The 23,021-nt window shown below is 41.5% G+C and overlaps 1 protein-coding gene across 1 annotated transcript in view; it reads left to right on the plus strand.

Annotated features, from left to right (window-relative positions):
* CHIC2 (cysteine rich hydrophobic domain 2) overlaps window positions 1–22,171 on the plus strand; it is a 54,964-nt gene extending 32,793 nt beyond the window's left edge. Inside the window, exons 2-6 of the mRNA XM_069744471.1 lie at window positions 2,962–3,016; window positions 3,098–3,253; window positions 17,840–17,896; window positions 18,063–18,122; window positions 19,596–22,171. Coding sequence (XP_069600572.1) covers window positions 2,962–3,016; window positions 3,098–3,253; window positions 17,840–17,896; window positions 18,063–18,122; window positions 19,596–19,646 — 379 coding nt within the window. The 3' untranslated portion in view covers window positions 19,647–22,171. The remainder of the gene's footprint in view (window positions 1–2,961; window positions 3,017–3,097; window positions 3,254–17,839; window positions 17,897–18,062; window positions 18,123–19,595) is intronic.
* Window positions 22,172–23,021: the final 850 nt, after the last annotated feature.

A 23,021-nucleotide genomic window follows, 5' to 3' on the forward strand; every position in this document is an offset into this window, starting at 1 on the left:
GCCGGGATATGTCAGTTGTTTTGAACAACTGACATGTGCCCGCAATAGCGGCGGGTGAAATCGCGATTCAACCGTTCCTCTGTATGTGTTTTCCGTCTGGCGGAAACAGCTGTTTTGACGGATCATGCAAAAAAACGGATGAAACGTGTGGCCATCCGGCGCTAAGACAACTCAATGAGAAAATAACGGATCCGGCAAGAAAAATCAGATCCGGCGGAAAAAAACTGATCTGGCAGAAAAAAAAGGAAATTGTGGAAAAAAAACAGATCCGGCGGAAAAAAACTGATCTGGCAGAAAAAAAAGGAAATTGTGGAAAACAACGGATCCGGCGGGGAAAAATTGATCAGGCGGGAAAAAAAGGAAATTGGAAAAAAAAAAAAGGATCCGGCGGGAAAAAACGGATCAGCGTGGAAAAAATTGATCTGGCAGAAAAAAAAGGAAATTGTGGAAAAAACGGATCAGGCGGGAAAAAAAGGATCCGATGGAAAAAACTGATCTGGCAGAAAAAAAATGAAATTGTGGAAAAAAACGGATCCGGCGGAAAAAAATGGATCCGGCTGAAAAAAATGGATCCGGTGGAAAAAACGGATCTGGCGGAAAAAAAGATTATTCTGCAAATGTGCTCGCAGGATGCATTTTTTCCCCATAAACTTGTATTAGCGACGGATTGTGACGGATGGCCACACGTCGCGTTCGTCGTGCTACGGATCCGTCGTGTTTTGGCGGACCGTCGGCACGAAAAAACGTTCAAGTGAACTTTTTTTGTCCAGCGCGTCCGCCATTTTCTACCGCGCATGCGCTGCCAAAACTCCGCCCCCTCCTTCCAGACTTCAGAATGGGCAGTGGAAGTGTTGAAAAACTGCATCCGCTGCCCACGTCGGGCACAAATTTCACAACGTGTGTCGGTACGTCGGCCCGACGCATAGCAACGGACTCGTACCGATGCAAGTGTGAAAGAAGCCTTTATGAGGGTTGAATAAAAAAAAATAAAAAACGCGTGGGCGCCAGTGCAATTTTCTGCGCCAGAGGGGGAAAGCCGACGGCCGGGGGCCAATATCCGTAGCCTGCTATGAATATCAGCCCGCAGCTGTCTGTGTAGCCTTTACTGGCTATTAAAATAGGGGGACCCCCCAAAAAAAATTGCGTGGGGTCCCCCTATATTTTATAGCCAGAAAGGCTACGCAGACAGCTGCAGACTGATATTCATAGACTAGAGAGGGGCCATGGATATTGCCCCAACCCCCCCCCCCCCCCCCCCGGGCTACAAATACCAGTCCGCAGCCGCCCCAGAAATGGCGCATCTGTAAGATGCGCCAATTCCGGCACTTAGCCCCTCCCTTCCCACTCCCGTGTAGCGGTGGGATATGGGGTAATGAAGGGTTAATGTCACCTTGCTATTGTAAAGTGACATTAAGCCGGGTTAATAACGGACAGGCGTCAATAAGACGCCTCTCCGTTATTAATCCAATAACCCCCCCCCGCCGCGCAGAGACCCCCCCCCCCCCCCCCCCCCCGCCGCGCAGAGACCCCCCCCCCCCCCCGCACAGAGAGGGAGAGCGACACAGGGGGAGAGTGCAGTTTACCGGAGATCACTGGGACTGTGCGGAGGCGGAGACAGAGCAGGAGAAGCACACACGGCAGAGTGTTAGAGCAGAGGATGTCTGCCCAGAACCTGCAGTACAGAGGAGCAGTCAGTGCTTCTGTCCTGTGATAGAGAGCAAGTGGAGCTGAACAGATAGCACTGGACTATAATAAAATGGCAGCTAGTCACATCTACAGCAGTGAGTTGTGCAGCCCACAGAGGCGTGCCCAGCTCACTGCTAATGCTGCTGCAATGTTACAGATAGGGTCCGTGCCGGTCTGTTGTCTCCTATGTCCATGGGGTGCCGTAATCTGACACTGATAGTGACGTACTACTGCTGCAAAACCAAGATGTCAGCCCCCAGTGCATTCTTTCTACTCATATATCACACGAAATCTGTTTTACATGCATTCAAATCTGGGTTATAACAGCATGTTATGCTACATTACATTGATTAATTAATGATCTACAAACGTGGTACCTTCCCTTTAAAGGTAATAAATCTATTGCAGCAGACATTGTCTCCATCACAAATCAAAGTCCTCTCTAGAGGCCTTTCCTTTTCACTGGTGGAGGGTTCTGATTAATTCATTCTGGTCAAGGACCTCAAATTCTTTGCCCGTAAATTAATTTTTTAAAAATACTTCTCTCCCAAATCAGAAACGTTTATGTCCGCAATCGAACTGCAAGCCTTGCATGATTTAGAATCATTGGCAGCTGAGAACTGAGTCTGAGGCTTTCTCTGCCCCATGCACCTTCACCGACGCTCACATGTGTTTCCGCCCTTATCCGCCTGCCCACAAGTTGAGATATTTATGAAGCTTGTCAAAGAAGATGTCAACAGATTGGTTCCCCATATCACCTAAGTATTTAAAGGGGTTTTGTGCTTTCTGAAAACTCCTGTATTCCTTCCACAGCTTGTTTTGCATATCACCCTCCCTAGGTCCTCGTAATAGGCTTATTCTTCCTGATCCATAGAGACCAATTCTCAGTCATTACCATTAGAGGCAGAATTACAATGAAAAGTAACCCAGGTTCCACCAGTGCCTTTAGCTTTGGGCACCTGTTAGATGTTCTGCCTGCATAGTGATGCCACTTGAAGGCACCTGGTCATGGTACTATGTTGGTCCACATCTGTACGTCCACAACTGCTTTCTAAAAAGATGTGATGGATGTGCCCACCCAGATTTACATTACTGGCACAACATTGCAACCCAGGACAATTTTTATTATTTCTAGAAATAAAACTGAGCTTTTTTATCTGTGTACTCTGCCTCAACCTAATCGCCCAAAGGTTTAATGTTGTGATCTTCAGTTTTCAGTGTGCTGCAAACCGTTCTGACAAGAAAACATTGGTTTACTTTTTTTTTTCTTTGTAGGTTTGGTCTTAGCAACAAGTTTGAAGCAGAATTCCCGTCATCCCTAACTGGAAAAGTAAGTGTTCATTCCTCACAAATATGTGAAGTTTTAATGATTTCATAATCTAATATCTAATTATTTTATTTATACTTCCAGGTAGCACCAGAAGAATTTAAATCTAGTATTAACCGAGTCAATAGTTGTCTTAAAAAGAATCTTCCAATAAATGTTCGATGGCTGCTATGTGGGTGTCTGTGTTGCTGCTGCACGCTGGGATGTAGTATGTGGCCAGTCGTATGTCTCAGTAAAAGAGTAAGTAATAATTCTGAATCTTTCTCTATGCTGTAATACAAAAATGTAGGATGTATTTATAACACTGGTGTATAGTGATTTTGGTGCCAACTATGTCTGAACGTCTTTATATAAAATTTATGGTGTTGATTAACCCCTTTCTGACATCAGACGTAATATTCTGTCCTTGTGACCCAGGCTTATTTAACCATGGACTAAATATTAAGTCTGAGCGATCGTCCGCGCACACGGGGTGTGCGTGGGCGATCGCCGCCAGGTGTCAGCTGATTCTGACAGCTGACACCTGGTACTAAGTGCCAGGAGCGGTCACAGACCGCTCCCGGCACTTTAACCCCCGATCGAACACGACCACAGCATTTCGGAAGCTGGCACAGGGCTGACAGCCCCTCTGCCTTTGGATCTGAGACCCTGCAGCATGACGCGAGTTCCTGATCGTTGCCATGCTCAGCGGATGTCTTTGTGATGACATCCGGGTCACCAGAGAAAGGAAGCTTGTTGGTCATGCACAGTGCATGATCAGTAAGTCTCCCTGTCAGTGCAGAACTGACAGCTTCCATAGCAATCAGATGCTGCTTCATCTGTAGGCTATAGAAGCGATCAGCCTGCAAAAAATGATTGTCCCTTAGTGGGACAAAGTAAAAAAGTTAGAAAGTAGAATTATTTTATTTTATTTTTTTTTTTAAATCATTGTAAAAATATTAAAAAAAAAAAAAAGATAAAAAAATCAATATATTCTCACTAAATAAATATTTGAATAAAAAAAAAATCTAAACAATAAAAGTACACATATTTGATATTGCCGCGTCCGCATCGTCCCGACCTATAAAACTGTCCCACTAGTTAACCCCTTTAGAGAACACCATAAAAAATAAAGCTTTGTTTGCCTTGTTTTTTATCATACCGTCGAACAAAAAGTGGTATAACACACGATCAAAAAGATGGATATAAATATGCATGGTACCGCTGAAAACATCATCTTGTCCCACAAAAAACAAGCTGCCATACAGCTCCATCAGCGGAAAACTAAGTTATTAGCTCTCAGAATAAAGTGATGCAAAAATAATTTTAAGTTGTTTATATTGTATAAAAGCACCAAAACATAAAAAATAGAGGCATTGCTGTAATCGTACTGACCTGAAGAATAAAACTGCCTTATCAATTTTACTACACACGTAACTATATAAACGCTGGTTTTTGTTCATTCTTCCTCCCAAAAATCGGAATAGAAAGCGATCAAAAAATGCCATGTGCACCAAAAATGGTACAAATAAAAACATCAACTCGTCCCGCAAAAAAACAAGCCCTCACCTAACTCTGTGGGCCAAAATATGGAAAAATTATAGCTCTCAAAATGTGGCGATGCAAAAACTATTTTTTTGCAATATGGGTTCCCCCCATTTTTTGACAAGCAGCTCACAAATGGGGGACTGGTATTCTCAGGCTGGTAAGGGGCCATGGATATTAACCCCCCAGCCTAAAAATAGTAGCCTGTAACTCCACAGAAAGGGCACATCTTTGCCCGGCTCTTCATATTCGGGTTCATATTTGTGGGGTTGATGTCACCTTTATATTGTCAGGTGACATCAAACCCATGGCTTAGTAATGGAGAAGTGTCTATGAGACACCTATGCATTACTGATCCTTTAGTTGTATGGTAAATAAACACACAGCCAGAATAAAGTCAGTTAATTGAAATAATGACAGACTCCTTTTAATATTCTCAGTTAAACCATACTTATGACCTCGCCTAATTCCACCGAAGCCCTTGATGTCCTGTAATAAAAATAAAAAAACAACAATATACCATACCTGTCCGTCGTATCCCACGCCGTAATCCATGTATGGGGGATAATAAGTTTTCAACCTAGACGGTGCCAAGATGCGGCCGTCCCGGCTGAAAACCACTGGTGATTGAGTTGCTGGGAACGCAGCGTCAGTGACTGGGGGTGACGTCATAGAGGTTGCCTCCGGCTTTTATCACTTAAATGTAACTCTCATCATTCTCCCTTGCTTGCGCCGATTGCTGGCAGATCTTGGGAGGATGATGAGAGCCGTGGTCAGTACCCAACAACGAGGAACAGCGCTTACTGTAACGCTTCTTCCCCGGCTCTGATGCATGTCACATAGATGACATCCATGTGTGTTATGCATATGTTCGGGACGTTTTGTGGCCCGTGCTGACATGGACAGCAGCGAAAAATTGGCATGTCAGTGTATTTTCCTCACGGACACAGTCCATGGAAACACACTGACATGTGCACACACCCGTTCACTTGAATAGTTAATTTAATGCTTCCTTCCTCCCGAGTGTTTCTGTATGGCTAAGCAGTACTGTACAGCCACATATGGGTTATTGCCATGTTCAGTAGAAATTATGGGACAAATTTTGGTGCCATTTTTACCCACTTCTTGTGTGAACATGTTAAATCTTTGGCTAGAACAATAATTTTGGTGGCAAAAATGTAGTTATTTTATCTTTACTTCCCAATGGTATAAAATTCTGTGAAACACCCATGGAGTCAATATGATCACTGCATCCCTAGATTACTTAATTGAGAGGTGTAGTTCGTAAATTGTGGTCACTTGTGGGAGGTTCTGCTGTTCCGGGACCTTATGGTCTCTCCCAGTTGGTTATGGCACCTGCAAACGATAACAATAAAATCTGGCGCTCCTTTCCTTCTGAGCTTTGCACTGTGCCTGAAAAATATTTCCGATTACATGTAGGGTATTGGCGCACTCAGGGAAAAAAGGGACCTCAGTTTGTTGTAAAAAAAAAATTTCCTATTAGCCCTTAGAAAACTTAAAAACTTGGGGCTAAAACATTTTGGTGGTAGAAATGTAACTTATTCTTTCTTCACCGTTCAGTGGTATAAAATTCTGTGAGGCAGATGTGGTGTTAATATGATCACTGCACCCGTGGATGACTTCATTGGGAGTGTAGTTTGTAAAATGAGTTCACAAATAGGGGGTTTCTGTTGTTCTGGCACCTCATGGGCTCTGCCAATGTGACATGCCATCATCAAACCATTCCAGCAAAATCTGAACTCCAATATGGCGCCTCTTCCCTTCTCAGCTTTGCACTGTACCTCAAAAGTAGTATTCCCCTACATATGGGGTATCAACGTACTCAAGAAAATTTGCGCAACAACTTTTGTTACCCTTGGTAAAAAAAAACACTGTGGCGAAAAGATCATTTTTGTGGAAAAAATGATTTTTTTTTATTGATTTTTTTTTTTTTTTTTTGTTATTTTTACGGCTCTACTTTGTGAACTTCTGTGAAGTATGGGGGTTCAAAACCACTGCGGTTTTCACTGCGGATTTTCACGCGGTTTCTTCCGCGGATTCCTCTGCGGGTTTTCAACTGCACTTTCCTTTTGGTGCAGGTTGAAAACCGCTGCGGAATCCGCAGAAAGAAGTGACATGCTACTTCTTTTTTTCCGCAGCGTTTCCGCGCGGAATTTTCCGCAGCATGTGCACTGCGGTTTTTGTTTTCCATAGGTTAACATTGTACTGTACACCGCATGGAAAACTGCTGCGGATCCGCATCATGTGCACAAAGCCTTAGATAAGTTCCATGGGGGGGTCTAGTTTCCAAAATAGTGTCACTTGTGCGGGGTTTCCACTATTTAAGCACATCAGGGGCTCTCCAAACTCACCATGGTTTCCGATCTCCATTCCAGCCAATTTTGTGATGAAAAAGTCAAACGGCGCTTCTTCCCTTCCGAGCTGCGCCCAAACAGTGGTCTACCCCCACATATCAGCATACTCAGGACAAATTGCACAACAGCTTTTGGGGTCTAATTTCTCCTGTTACACTTGGGGAAATAGAAAAAAACTGACTCTGTGGGAAAAAAAAGTTAAATATTCATTTTTTGTTAAACATTCCAAAAATTCCTGTGAAGAACCTGAAGGGTTAATAAACTTCTTGAATGTGGTTTTGAGCACCTTGTGGCCACGTGCACATGTTGCGGAAAGTGGTACTGATTTTTCCGGACTGATTTTGGTAAATCCGCAGGTAAACCGCACTGCGGATTACCTGCGGTTTTACCGCTTTTTTTGGGTGGATTTTGTGCGGATTTCACCTGCACTTTTACACCTGCGGATTCCTATTGTGGAGCAGGTGTAAACCACTGCGGAATCCGCACAAAGAATTGACATGCTGTGGAATAAACGCTACTTTTTTTTCCGCAGCGTGTGTACTGTGGATTTTGTTTTTCATAGGTTTACATGGTACTGTAAACTCAGGGAAAACTGCTGCGAATCCGCAGCAAAATCCGCAACGTGTGCAGATACCCCGAGGGGTGCAGTTTTTAGAATGGTGTCACTTTTGGGTATTTTCTATCATATAGACCCCCTCAAAGTGACTTCAAATGTGAGGTGGTCCCTAAAAAGGGTTCGGCAGGGGAGGGGGGAGCAGGGGCTGTCTAATTACTCACCTGCTCCTGGCACGGTCCCTGGCGCCCCAGCTTGTTCCTGTAGTGAGCGGTCACATGGGGGTGGAGCCGCATATTCATTACTGTAATGAGCAGTAACTGTGACCGCTCAGTACAGGAAGAAGCTGCAGCGCCGGGGAATCAGGGACTGCACAGCCCCAGGAGCAGGCGAGTATAACAGGGAGGGGAGTGCTGCACGATATTCACCTGCTCCTCGTTCCGGCGCCGCTCCATCTTCTGCAGTGACGCTCAGGTCAGAGGGCGCGATGACGTGCTTAGTGCGCGCCCTCTGCCTGAACGTCAGTGCAGAAGACGCTGAAAACGGAGCGGCGCCGTAACGAGGAGCAGGTGAATATTGAAAGTGCCGGGGGCCTGAGCGACGGAGAGGTGAGTATGTGGTTTTTTTTTTGGGTTTTTTTTTTGGTTTTGGTTTTTTTTTTTTTTATCACAGCAAATGGGGCAAGGGTCTGTATGGGGCCATAACGTTTGTGCAGCTCTGTATGGGCCCATAACGTTTGTGCAGCTCTGTATGGGCCCATAATGTTTGTGCAGCGCTGTATGGGCCCATAATGTTTGTGCAGCATTATATGGGGCCATAACATTTGTGCAGCACTATATGGGGCAAGGGTCTGTATGGGGCCATAACGTTTGTGCAGCATTATATGGGGCAAGTGTCTGTATGGAGCATCTTATGGGGCCATAATCAACATTTGTGCAGCATTATATTGGGCAAATGTGTCTATGGAACATCTTATGGGGCCATTATTAACCTTTATGCAGGATTATATGGGGCGTATTTTGTATGGAGCATCTTATAGGGCCATAATGAACTATATGGAGCATTATATGGGGCTCCTGATTCAATATGGATATTCAAAAACACTTAACCTACTGATGTCTCAATTAATTTTACTTTTATTGGTATCTATTTTTATTTTTGACATTTACCGGTAGCTGCTGCATTTCCCACCCTAGGCTTATACTCGAGCCATTAAGTTTTCCCAGATTTTTGTGGCAAAATTAGGGGGGTCGGCTTATACTCGAGTATATACGGTAAGTATTTAATAAGTTTAGTTCTTTGCTGACCCAGTATCAGGGCAATAATGTCCTTTGCAATGAAGGAATTTAATCTCGCTTGCAATTTACTTGTACCTGCCATTTATGTGGGGGCTCTTGGCTGAATGGAAACAAAAGAGCACATACAGACAGGACTGCATGGAATTGCAACTGATTCTTTCTGTGGGGTAAGACCTTTTTGTTCTCTGAGGTAACATTGGTTTTAAACAGGCAGGGAAATGTATTAAGTCACAAAAAGCAGCAGCTGCCATCCCATGTATTTCTGTCTGTATACTCTTTTGCGTCCTCCTGCCCAGGAGCAATGGTATGATCAGACCATGTTCCTGTACAGTCAGACATGGCCATTACAAAGTACACAGCAGGGGCACATTTACAAGATTATCTCGGCACAGGAACATTTTATTTAAACACATCCCATTGTGGGACTTACTATTATTCCAATATCAATTGATTAAAATGTAATTTTTGTGTGAAAACCCATTTAACTCTTAACACACCTTCAGCATAGGACACACAACACAGGGAAAAAAAAATCTGGATGCAAGACGGAAGGAAAGGGTTACCCTCTTATGCATAGAGGAAACCTGGAGTTGATGATAACACAAGGGAGGGCGGTGCAGAGAAGATTTTATGCTGCTGCAGCATTTGATTATTTGCTGCTCTCCTTGCACTTATACAGCCTACTGAGATATATTTTGCTATTAATGGGTTAACGGAAGCAGTGTCTGTGCCACCTAAATGGTCAACCACAGCTCATCTCTTGACCGTTCTTGGTTTACTGCCAGGTTTGGTAATAAAGTATGGGGTACATTTTCTCCTATTATGGCTTATGCAGATTTAGTGCGTTTTTGCCATGCAGATTTGATGGCGAAGCCTGAAGCAATCTTGATGCCATTTTTTGTTTTCACATCTAAATGTTATGAAGTTTTGTGAATCGCCTGTGGGTTTAAAATGTTCAATACACCCCTGGATTAATTCCTTGAGTGGTCTAATTTCCAAAATGGGGTCACTTGGGGAGGGAGGGTCTGCTGTTTTGGCATCTCAGTGGTTTACATTTAAAGGGAACCTGTTACCAGTTTTTTTTGCCTATCAACTAAAAATATCATCTAATAGAGTGTGAAGCTATACATTCCCCAACTACTTGTAAAACCCCCCGACTCCCCATGAATCCCCCATAAGAACCTTTTATATTGCTCCTGCGCTGTATGGAAATATCCTCAGTCCGGTCCGATGGGTGTTGGTTCTGGCCCCAACCCTAAATCGACGTGCTGTACGCAATCCGCTCTGTGAATAGCGTTGTTCGCGTACAGGTCCCGCACGTGCGCCTTCAAATTGCCTTCTGCGCGTGCGCAGTATGCTTTGCCCAACTGCGGGCAAAGCCGAAAAGCATTAGTACGCATGCAGCGGTAAACTACATCCCGGAACACCACGAAAGACTTCAGGGACGTAGTACTTCCGGAGCATGCGCACTAATGCTTTTTGGCTTTGCCCACGTGCAGGACCTGTATGCGAATCACTCTATTCACAGAACGGATTGCATACAGCACGCCAATTTGGGGTGGTGAGAGGGGCCAGAACCAACGCCCATCGGACCGGACCAAGGATATTTCCAACAGCGCAGGAGCAATATAAAAGGTTCTTATGGGGGATTCATGGGGGCTTGGGGGGGGGGTTTCACAAGTAGTTGGGGAATGTATATCTCACACTCTATTAGGCTACGTTCACATTTGCATTGTGCGCTGCTGCGTCGGCGACACAACGCAAACAAGAACGCATGCAAAACGCATAGTTTTGCGACGCATGCGTCCTTTTTTTGCCGGATTTTGGACGCAAAAAAATGCATCTTGCTGCGTCCTCTGCGCACTAACACTTGTGGCAAAAAAGACGCATGCATCACAAAACGCATGCAAACGCATGTCCATGCGCCCCCATGTTAAATATAGGGGCGCATGGCGCATGCGCCGCCGCGGTGGCGCCCGACGCACCACCGCAAGACGCTAATGTGAACGTAGCCGATGATATTTTTAGTTGATAGGCAAAAAAACTGGTGACAGGTTCCCTTAAAGTCATAATGCCCTCGTATGAAGAATTTGTGATGACTTAAATGTATTTAGATTAGACAAAATATTTAGCCTTTCACCTTCTGTTATGACTTGCTCTTTCCTCTTTTTATGTTTTGAGTCTAGACTTATTTTAACGTTTTTTTTGTAATTTTCGTTACGGTAATCTTGTTCTTGCAGAAGCGTCTCTGTCTACACTATTCTTTCATGCCGGACTTTCCTCCATTGTCTTTGTGTCTATAAATGTGCCATTGTTGTGAGCTAAAAATATTACTTTCCAATGAAGTGCCCTTTTATGTTTTTGTGCGCTGTCACCTGCCTTGTGCTGGGAACCAGTGACATGTCAAGTGCAGAGATTAATTAGGCTGCACGTGCAGGAGCTTTTTACTTTCACCTGTCACTGAGAAAAATGAAAATGCGTAATGATGTGCTCTGCGGTCTGATCTCCAGCTCACGGCCTGGAATTATGAAGTCCTGTTTCCTTGTATTGTTTCCAGTAAAGAATTCTTGGTCTTCACTTCTGCCTTGCTGAAGCTGTCTTTCCATATCGGGGAGCACCAGTGGGTCTGTAGTAATGTTTCTGATAAACTAGTGTACAGAAAGGCATTGGTCTATGATTCATTGGAGTAGTATAGAAATAATGGCAAATGCAGGATTTTCACAATGACCGTAGACATTTATAATGGTACCATTGGGATCCCCATCTTTGCAATCCATCAAGAAGTGAAAGAAAGGCATTGAGTGTTTTTAGGTGATCCCAAGGCATTTCTTTGTTGTCACATGGGATCCTTAAAACAAAGTGCAAAAATTTAAAAATGAAAGGTGCACCCCTAATCCTTTATAAGCAAGTAGTGCTAAAGTGACATTTAGGATTTTAATGTATTAACCCTGTGCCATTGATTCAGCAGCAGGAGGGCGGGCAGATGCCTGCTCAGCCTAGAACCTATTGCCGTCGTGCACCATTGATAGAGTAGCCTTTCAGAGTCAATGAGCTTCTGTCAATATAAGCTTGTCAACCCTACAACTTCATAGACTTGAGAGGCGGTTTAAGGGGTCAGCCCTTTTCAGGTTTGCTGTGATGCAAATGAACTGTAATGCTTAAACAACTATTGGAATTTTTATGTCTGCTCCTTGTTCGTTTTTTTTATCGCCTTTTTTTTTTTTGTCCACCCCTCTTACCCCCACCCCAACTTTTTTTTTTTTTCTCCTCGTCTTACCCCTTCACAAAGTCATTGACGAGACATTCAGTGCTTTCTAAATTGGAAGTTACATTGTGCTAAAGACCCAGTACAGATTTACGGAGGGCTGAAAGCAGTTAGATCATGTTCTTTTCATGGTGCGATTAGAATCAAATCGATTTCCCTCCAGCCTTCAGCATTCAGATGGCAATTTGAACAAAGCTTGGGGCTAGACAAGGGACAAAACGACTGAACTGAATGTTAATTACACTCCGCAGCCTTATTTTCTTTTGATTTGAAGCTGACTGGCAACTAAATTAACACAAAGTGTGACCATAGCTGCAGCCCCATTTTCATTTAAAAGGGGAACAGCCTCTAAAAGGCGATCTTTACAAAAAAACAAGCAGGGTCTGCTGATCTTTGTCAGCTCGGGGCACGGTTTCACTTTCCAGAAATGCTCACATAATGAATGTAATATAAAAAGTGACACTCATGTCCAAAGTAAACTCTTAGGTTCCCACTCCAGCAAACTATCTCTCAAGAGCCCAGGAGTCCCGTTAGCTATTTGTTAGCTATTCAGTTCAATTGAGCTCTAATTGGTAATCGCCCTGATAATGTTTTTATTGCAGGCGAACTGTAGTTATTTAGTGGACTTGATTGCATATTAATGTCGGGCAGAGAAATATGAAAAGTTCCTTGCTGCTTTGGTAATGTGAGGAAACCCCTCCAGGGTTGGAGGCAGTGATGCAGCTTTACATGGGACTTGTTTGTTGCTGCCATCAGTGTGGTGCAGTACGGGGTCGCCCTTTCTCATCCCACCCTGCAGCTGCACCCACGGCTGAGCTGTCACTTTGCACCTGCAGCTTTTGCTGGCTTTCAACACCTGGCATCATGATTTATCCTCTCTGGTCTAGTCTCCTGTGATGCTCCCGCATCTAAACAAGCCATTGTGGGCTATGCTACATGCAAGAATGGAAAGAAAACGGACTTGGTTTATGAAATCCTTCTGTATGGATTAATGGTTATAAAGGAAACGACAGCATAGAAGACTGAGAAAATTCTGAAGCTTTGCCTCTGTGTGTAGAATAAGTGTAAGCTTTATGGTGTTTCTGAAAATGCCGATATAACCGTTGGCTTAAACAATATAACTATTTAATCCAACCTTTATTTGGAAATTACCCGCAATTTGTATGACCCACTGCAGACTAATCTGGTTCAAATAGTTGGTGAGGTTATTTATTTCTTTGTTGCCTGAACATGCAAGTGACTGTCATTATTCAGGTCACTAATTATTACAATTTTTCTAGCCCACATTAAGAGCCGAATCCATCATTTGCAGTTTCTTGAAATTTATTTTGTCTTGTGTTTGCTGAGGTTTTTTTTGTTCTGCATCAAAGTTTTCAAAATGGCGCACTTCATGAATATTGTGCAAAATAAAGAGCTTTTTTTGTATGTTTTTAAGCAGTTTTGTGACTTTTAAACATAAAAAATCCTTACTCCAAGAAAGAACTGGGATGAGTTGCACCCAAAACATTTTTTTTGGAGAAATTTTGGTAGAATTCGCCATTCATGAATCTGTATGAAATATCTGGATAAAGGTTGTCTAGAGGGGGAAAAAAAAGACTAAGAACAATTTTATAAAGAGGAGCATGTATAGAGAATAAGGTGCAAATTCTAAAGCCACTAAAATGTTGCAAATTACTCCAGAAAATTGTAGAAACATTAAAAATCAAGCTGGGCCAAAGTGTCTTAATCTTTCTGATCAGTATTCCATCTTGATTGTCAGATCTTTGGTATGAAGGCACCAGCAGACAATTTATCGTCTGTGTAAAGCTGGCTCCATACAGAGGTGGCTGTTGGCCAAACGCTCACTTGGCAGACGGCCATTTCTACCAACTTCCCCATACACAGTAGTGCTTGGTCGAACATTCATGTGTTTTCAACAGAGCAAACTGCTGCCTGAAACCACAAGCAACTGGTAATCTCCCTTGAAAATGAAAAGATTGGCTGCTGAAATTCTGACTGAAAGTCAGGAGGCTTTCATGCCCATCAGTGTAGTTGACCGGTTCTGTCCACCTTCATCTAATGTGTATGGGGGAACTGCTTAACTTTACTATTGCTAGGACCTGCCCGTAACAGTCTCTGACGGAGTGGAGCTCTGCCTGTGACTGTTCACCTGTTAAATGCCGCTGTCAAACTCCGGCAGCAGCATTAACATCACGCTGGCAAAGAGGTGCATAGAATGATGCGCCTATCAGACGTAATCGTCTGTTTAAGACCTTTTGTGTCTGTCAATATGGAGCTACCTTGAAACCCTGCCTGTAGCCAGGTAGGTTGCAAGGTAGGTTCAAGTACCCTAAAGCGACTAACAAATCTAATGAAAAGTGTAGAGAAAAACAAAAGTTCAAATGACCCCTTTTCTTTTTCTCCTATTAAAATGAAAGATAAATACAAATGTGGCATCGCTGCACCCCGAAATGTTTACACTATCAAAGTATAAATTAAATAACTAGATCAATAAATAATGTAAACAAACAAAAAATAAATACCGTAATATTCAAAACCCCAAACTTGCGGGGATTTTTTTTTTTTTGTTGGGGGGGGGGGTTACTGCAATACTGTGAAAAATGCTGCCATAAGCAATCAAAATGTCTTGATCCCCAAATGGTATAAATAAAAGTTTTCTCACACTGCAGAAAATAAACGCTCTCACAGCTCTATTGACCAAAAAGTGAAAGCGTTATGGGTTTCAGAAAATTGCAACACAATCAAATTTCTGACTTTTTCTTTTTTTTTTTTTCTCATAAAAAAAAAAACTGGACAAGTTTATCGCTGTAATCGTACTGAAGAGAAGAATCATAATGCCAGTTCATTTTCACCGCATAATGTACTGTACTTTGTAAAAACGATTCCCAAAAATCAATGTCAGGATTGCAGGGTTGTTGTTTTTGTTTTGTTTTTTCCAGTTTCACTGCACTTCAATTTTTTTTTTATTTTTAATATATATATATTGTTTTCTGGTTCACAGTGTTAGTGATTTTTACCAGCACTAATCAGAATTTATTGTATGTACCATACCAGTTTCACATTCTTGTGTTTAGATTTTGTGACCATTTATCAGTTTGGTTTTACCCTTTTAGTTACCGGTACATTCGTTGCCATGATCCTTTTAGGCCATAGATTCTTGGGCAAATCCTATAATCAGTTGTAACTGTTCTTTTTATGTAAGAAAAGTGAAAGTATCACTTGTGGCCACCCTAACATAGTAACATAGTAAGGCCGAAAAAAGACATTTGTCCATCCAGTTCAGCCTATATTCCATCATAATAAATCCCCAGATCTACGTCCTTCTACAGAACCTAATAATTGTATGATACAATATTGTTCTGCTCCAGGAAGACATCCAGGCCTCTCTTGAACCCCTCGACTGAGTTCGCCATCACCACCTCCTCAGGCAAGCAATTCCAGATTCTCACTGCCCTAACAGTAAAGAATCCTCTTCTATGTTGGTGGAAAAACCTTCTCTCCTCCAGACGCAAAGAATGCCCCCTTGTGCCCGTCACCTTCCTTGGTATAAACAGATCCTCAGTGAGATATTTGTATTGTCCCCTTATATACTTATACATGGTTATTAGATCGCCCCTCAGTCGTCTTTTTTCTAGACTAAATAATCCTAATTTTGCTAATCTATCTCTGTATTGTAGTTCTCCCATCCCCTTTATTAATTTTGTTGCCCTCCTTTGTACTCTCTCTAGTTCCATTATATCCTTCCTGAGCACCGGTGCCCAAAACTGGACACAGTACTACATGTGCGGTCTAACTAGGGATTTGTACAGAGGCAGTATAATGCTCTCATCATGTGTATCCAGACCTCTTTTATTGCACCCCATGATCCTGTTTGCCTTGGCAGCTGCTGCCTGGCACTGGCTGCTCCAGGTAAGTTTATCATTAACTAGGATCCCCAAGTCCTTCTCCCTGTCAGATTTACCCAGTGGTTTCCCGTTCAGTGTGTAATGGTGATATTGATTCCTTCTTCCCATGTGTATAACCTTACATTTATCATTGTTAAACCTCATCTGCCACCTTTCAGCCCAAGTTTCCAACTTATCCAGATCCATCTGTAGCAGAATACTATCTTCTCTTGTATTAACTGCTTTACATAGTTTTGTATCATCTGCAAATATCGATATTTTACTGTGTAAACCTTCTACCAGATCATTAATGAATATGTTGAAGAGAACAGGTCCCAATACTGACCCCTGCGGTACCCCACTGGTCACAGCGACCCAGTTAGAGACTATACCATTTATAACCACCCTCTGCTTTCTATCACTAAGCCAGTTACTAACCCATTTACACACATTTTCCCCCAGACCAAGCATTCTCATTTTGTGTACCAACCTCTTGTGCGGCACGGTATCAAACGCTTTGGAAAAATCGAGATATACCACGTCCAATGACTCACCGTGGTCCAGCCTATAGCTTACCTCTTCATAAAAACTGATTAGATTGGTTTGACAGGAGCGATTTGTCATAAACCCATGCTGATATGGAGTTAAACAATTATTCTCATTGAGATAATCCAGAATAACATCCCTCAGAAACCCTTCAAATATTTTACCAACAATAGAGGTTAGACTTACTGGCCTATAATTTCCAGGTTCACTTTTAGAGCCCTTTTTGAATATTGGCACCACATTTGCTATGCGCCAATCCTTCGGAACAGACCCTGTCGCTATAGAGTCCCTAAAAATAAGAAATAATGGTTTATCTATTACATTACTTAGTTCTCTTAGTATGCCATCCGGACCCGGAGATTTATCTATTTTGATCTTATTTAGCCGGTTTCGCACCTCTTCTTGGGTTAGATTGGTGACCCTTAATATAGGGTTTTCAGTGTTTCTTGGGATTTCACCTAGCATTTCATTTTCCACCGTGAATACCGTGGAGAAGAAGGTGTTTAATATGTTAGCTTTTTCCTCGTCATCTACAACCATTCTTTCCTCACTATTTTTTAAGGGGCCTACATTTTCAGTTTTTATTCTTTTACTATTGATATAAAATACAGACTCCTAAAATATGTAATACATTGGGTACAGCAGTGCAATGCAGGATGTCTTGTAAATGTTTTCATAAGAATTTGGGAAAGTTATGAAATGTCCTATAAATGTCTGTTCTGTTCCTGATCTAAGTGTCTAGGCTTTTAGTGGAGATGAATCTGTGCTGCACTTTTTGTACATGCTCCGTAGTGAGGCTGGGTAGTGGAGTCAGGAGTTGGGGACATTGAGTCTGAGTTGGAGGTTTGGCTTACTGACTCCACAGCCCTGGGAGAAACCATCAATATGGCCAATAACTTATAAACGATATATGAACTAAAACGAAGCTAAGAGCTAAAAGAGCCTCTGTTATCTTGTACTAGCTTATGCCTCCCTATGTAGACAAAAAAATCCATAAAAAAAAATATATAAGAAAATATGCCAAGCTGTATAACTGTTCATGTACCAAGTGTTAAGTGATTTCAATGATGCAGTTATGTCATATACTGTTACCGAAAATGTCATTTTGAACCAATAGAGGTAAGTTTATGGCCTGTTAAGATGCATAAAGTTGTTTTGAGTGGATCCTTTGCTGCCCTTGTAACTATATATCTATTATGGTGCGAGTTACTATTTAACAGGATCCCTTTCACGAAATCATAGACCACCCCAAACCCAGCCACTATCCCATAGCATGAATAGTCTCATGCAATAAACAGCTGCAAAGTGCATGTATTCTTTTTATTTGCTTTATCTCACTTAAACTACTGAAGGGTAAAATTGTCCCTCATTTGTCTTCCAGACACGAAGATCGATTGAGAAGTTATTGGAATGGGAAAACAATAGGTTATACCACAAGGTGAGTACCACAGGGAGCAACTTCGCAGTGTCGAAGTCTGAATTGCACAGTATGGAAACAGATGCTTTTGTTAGGCAAAAAATATGAAAGGTGGATAAATGGTCTAATGTGTGTGCCGCAGTCCAGCGGAGCTCATTTTTCTTCTTTTACTATCCCTCTCTTCCAGCTGTGCTTGCACTGGAGACTGAGCAAAAGGAAATGTGAAACCAATAACATGATGGAATATGTAAGTTAAAGGGCTGTTTTGTGAGTCTCTCTATTAAATGATCATTTATTTTGCCTCTGATCTCATTCTTTTCGTTGATTATTAATCAGTAAAGGTGTCAAGAGCTTAATCAGCCGAGCGGAAGGATTTTCTACGGTTCACAATTGCCCAGAGTCAAGCGTAGGGCTGATTTATAAAGTTATGAAGGCCACGGAGACAAGTGTTCACTGCGCTGTTGAGAAAAATAATAAATTAATTGCTAAAATAAAGCCGCTCGGGCGTGCATTGATGGGGTGTGAAATTTTCGATTCTGTAAGAAAGATAAGCACATCTTTGGGTGCACAGCAAGTCTGAGGCTTGAATAGCATTATACTAAATAGCCATATTCAAGTTCACTCTCGTAGGACAATTCATCAGAGACATAAAGACTTTCTTCTCCTTTTTAATGGTTATTTTTTGTGAAACCAAAGTATTTTGCGGTCTTTTGTCTTTATGAGCTGGCCGGGTATCTGGTTTATTCCGGGATAAACGATTGTTTTAATAATTGGTGCCATTGTTGGTTGTTTTGATGACTGTAAAATAAATTTGAAGCAAACATAATCTTTGTGTAATTATATTCTACTAATCTTGTATAAACCGTACATGGAATTGTATGACTATTATATCTTATATAATTTTATATATTTTAAAAGATCCTCTTCCATTAAAATAGTATAAATTAAAATCCATTTATAGTCATATATAAAAATAGAAGTTTCATCTGGTGTATACCATATAATATATGTATTAGAATTCATTCTGATTATTTGTAGATTATGACTATACTAAACTGCTCAGTTTTTTTATGGTGTGGGGGTAGAAATGAGGCTAAAACATTAATTTGATCATGAAAAAAGTAAAGTTTTTCTCTATCACCTAGTGAACTCTTCTCTTGTTTGTATTGAACTCCATTTTACTCTGTTGCACTGGATTAACCCTTACATTCCATGTTGTAATTAATTACCCTCCTAAAGTGAATCAATATTCATAAGGGGAAATCTACAATAGACCCCTTGACACTAGGCCATTAATTAGTTCTAAAAAGGCCATGATTAGCAGTAAGGCATAGTTTCATTGTAAAGGTGCTATCAAAGGAATTGTCCTTTTGTTTTGTTATCCAAACGTGATGAACTGTATTACTTAGATCATCGGTTAATAATTAGCTGGTGCTTACGTTAACAGATTTAGTGACCTCTTAACCATATGTTTGTATGCCTCTTTTCATAGCTCACAGTGTTGTTGTTTATTACTCTGACACCCGCTGTGGAGTGACAACTAATGGACTCAAGAGTTTACTTTTTGCTTGCTCGTTTTGACCTCTTTCCTTGCCTTTTTTTCCATGAAATTCAATGTTCTATAGCTTTTAAGTGGCCACTAAATGTCACGTTTTTGTACTGCTGATATGATAGATGAAGTAGAAAGCTGATGACTTTTTTTCTTTTTTTCTATTCACAGGTCATCTTGATAGAATTTTTACCAAAGACTCCGATTTTTCGACCAGATTAGCAGTCTTTTTTTTTTTTTTTTTTTTTTGCCCATTTCTTTTTCTTTCCCTTTTTTTAGTGCTTTTTCTCTCTCCACAAGGACTTGTTCGACTTAACCTGTATTTCCAATGGTGCCTTGCTTGGCATTTTCCCAGTGGTGACATAGCAAAGGTTCTTCTGAATCTTGTTGGTTTGTTCCTTATTTCAAGGAATGTAAGTTTGCTTTTATTTGTCCACCATCAACAACACTACTTCACCCAGTTTATCATTTAGGTGCTTTACAGCTTCACCAATAAGGAAAAAACCTCAGTGACCATCTTCTCACATTCTTTATAGACTTCATTTCCTGTATATATTTATAGTTTTTGTATTTTTCGTTTTTTTGTTTTAAATGTAGGTTTCACAGTGCTAATGTGGGTAATTATTTTTTTTTTTTTTCTCTCCACCCCCAACCCGCTACTTTCCATGTCACACTTTTGGGAACCAAGATTTCACTGCACCATTAGGAATCCTTGTCTGCTTATCATGATGATCCTGTCAGCTGGCTCTGATGAGGATGCCCTGGAAAAAAGTTGTAGCTGATGTGTTTGTGACTGATCTACGATGTTGAAAATGTGCACGATGCATACTGCTGGAGCTCAGGACCACACTTGCCATATTCTTGTCTTAAAGCAGTTGTCCTGGGTTTTTTTAACTAAAATATCTGAATATCAGTAGATGTGATGAAGTAACAAAACCTTTAATGACGTGGTAAATCCACCAACGTCAGCCTTTACCTGTCCTGCAGTCATGACCTCCTATGGCATGTAACTACTGCAAACAGTCACTGGCTTCAGCAGTCGTGGTACCATGGCTGTCATGTGACTAATGAGGCCAGTGATTGGCTGCAGCAGTCATGTGCGGGTAATTGGAATTTCATCAAAGACTGCCAGGACCAAAGGAGTGTGTTTTTGTTGTTTTTTTTTAAAGGTAGCATAAGCCTTTTTGTTACTTTATCACAACTCCTTCTAGCTGGACATTTTTTTTTATTAAAATCTTGGACATGCCATTTTAATTTTGGATTAGGAAACTTTTCTCCATTTGCTGTTATGATTGACTGTAACAAGTTTCCTTAAATGTAGCCTGTTAGCAGAAATTGACTGTTCAAACCATGAGCGACACTCTGCATCTTTTGACTTGTTTCCCATGTATCTCCATCTTCCTCTTCCTTGATGGACAGCTCTAGACAGGAGCCAGAGGAGGATGATTGAAAACAAGTAGGCGGGAAGGTGCACCATACAACTCAGCCACGCCAGGGTACATCGAGTACCCGTGCTTGGTTTCGACAATCATTTTCTGCTCACAGACTCCCTTTAATCACTTCATGTCATTGCCCTGCGTTGCCCATTAGTTGGCTGTGTCTCACATGCAAATTCTATTTAATTGCTTTCATGTATCCTTTTGATTTACCTTGGAAGCTCCGAGTGAATCTCTGTCACATTATGAACTCTGTACACATGAGAATTGAGTCTTCTCAGACACAGTATACCTCTCTTTCTTTACTTGGATGTTGTCTGAACATTTTTATATTCTAAAATTCGTTACGGGATATATCTGTGGTATATGATGTACAGCATTTTAACTTGAGATCCTTTATGTAAAATGAGAACTAAATGGTTATTATCGATGCTCTATTTAATACGGCAAATAATGACACTTTTATTACCACTATGAGAAAGAAAAAAGTACTTTGGATTCCACAATGAATATCACCATGAGAACTCGTCATTCACAGACACATTGGTATGTGGTACATTTATTAATTATAGATGTCAGGATCACTCCCTCCCCCTCTTGGATAAATCTTCATGACATCTCTTGACTTTATTTTTGCTTTTTTTCCATAAAGTTTTGCTTAATATTATCACTTATAACAGAAGTATAGCCAGCACTAACAGAACATGGGTGGTATGATGCTGTCAAGTTTCCTAACCTTTTCATGCCTTTATAATACTTTTTGTTCTAGTCGTTAAAGCCGTTGTCCAAGATTATTTTTTTGGAAGCCCAGAATGCATTTGAATATTAAAATAAGCTTGACTCACCTGGTAAATCCCCCCCCCCCCTCGCAGAGTGTGACCCCACTGGATATTGTGACCTGTCCAGCGGTAATGAATTTCCGACCATGCCCCTGACCTCTGCTGTGATTGTCTGTCTGACAGGTGCATAGTTAGAATAATAATACTGAAGGGCAGTTGACAGACTGGCGGGACCACCATAGTTGTGGTGGTGATTTCACTGCTGAGAGGTGAATATAAGTTAGTTTATTAAGTGAATGCATTTCCTGCTTTGTGGCCCTTCATAAAAACATCTTGGACAGCCCATTAAATATTGTAATATTCTGTCCCTTTCTTTGAGTGCATAACCACTGCTGGCAACGGAATGCACCGCCTATGCTGTTCAAGGAAAATCAGTTCTACAAACTCTGATATCTGTATGTTGCTGTAAGATGCTTCACTTTAGTTATGTTTTGCCATTTGTACACTATTAAAATAAAAAAATAAAGAATAAGCAATTGTCTGGTTTGTATTTATTTCCTGGTGACCAACATATTAATTTATTTTCTCTTTTTTTAAACCATTAAAGGGAACCTGTCAGCAGATTTTGCCGCTATAAGGTGCGGCCACTGCCTTTCAGGGCTTATCTACAGCAGAGATTATCCCCACATTCAGATGAATCCGGCAGGTCAAAAGGGGGAATATGTCTTTGGAAACCTTTTTGTCTACGTTGTCATCAGATGGTGGTACAGGGGGGCGTCGGTGCTTTCCTATAGAAAAAATGGATAGATCAATTAAAGGGACTCTGTCACCTGAATTTGGAGGGAACAATCTTCAGCCATAGGGGTGGGGTTTTTGGGTGTCTGATTCACCCTTTCCTTACCCGCCGGCTGCATGCTGGCTACAATATTGGATTGAAGTTCATTCTCTGTCCTCCGTTGTACATGCCTGCGCAAGTTCTCTTTTTATGAATTTGCTATTTACTTTAGGGACAGCATTTTGGTCATAATTCCCCTGATGGGGCAGCAGCATTTCTGCCTTTCGCATCAGGTTCGGCTAGGTTGGTGGCTACATCAGCGGCACTCTCTCTAACGCAGCCCATAGAGCTCTTTGGTTAAAATGCTGGCCGGGGGGTATTCAGACCAAATCAAAACCATATCTATCCCATACAAAGGGGAATACTTATTTGACCCCGTCTTGGATGACATTTTGGAGAAAGCTGGAGATTGCAAGAAAGGATTCCCTAATTTGTCCAATCCGGCTTATAAAAAATCCTTTTGGAGGAGAAGGTATAATTGGAGAAGACCCTCTAGAGATCAGGATAAATGGAATGACCTAAGGAAAAAGGGTAGAAGTTTTATGTT

The sequence above is a fragment of the Ranitomeya imitator genome, chromosome 1, assembly GCF_032444005.1.
Source record: "Ranitomeya imitator isolate aRanImi1 chromosome 1, aRanImi1.pri, whole genome shotgun sequence".
Taxonomy (NCBI): Eukaryota; Metazoa; Chordata; class Amphibia; order Anura; family Dendrobatidae; genus Ranitomeya; species Ranitomeya imitator.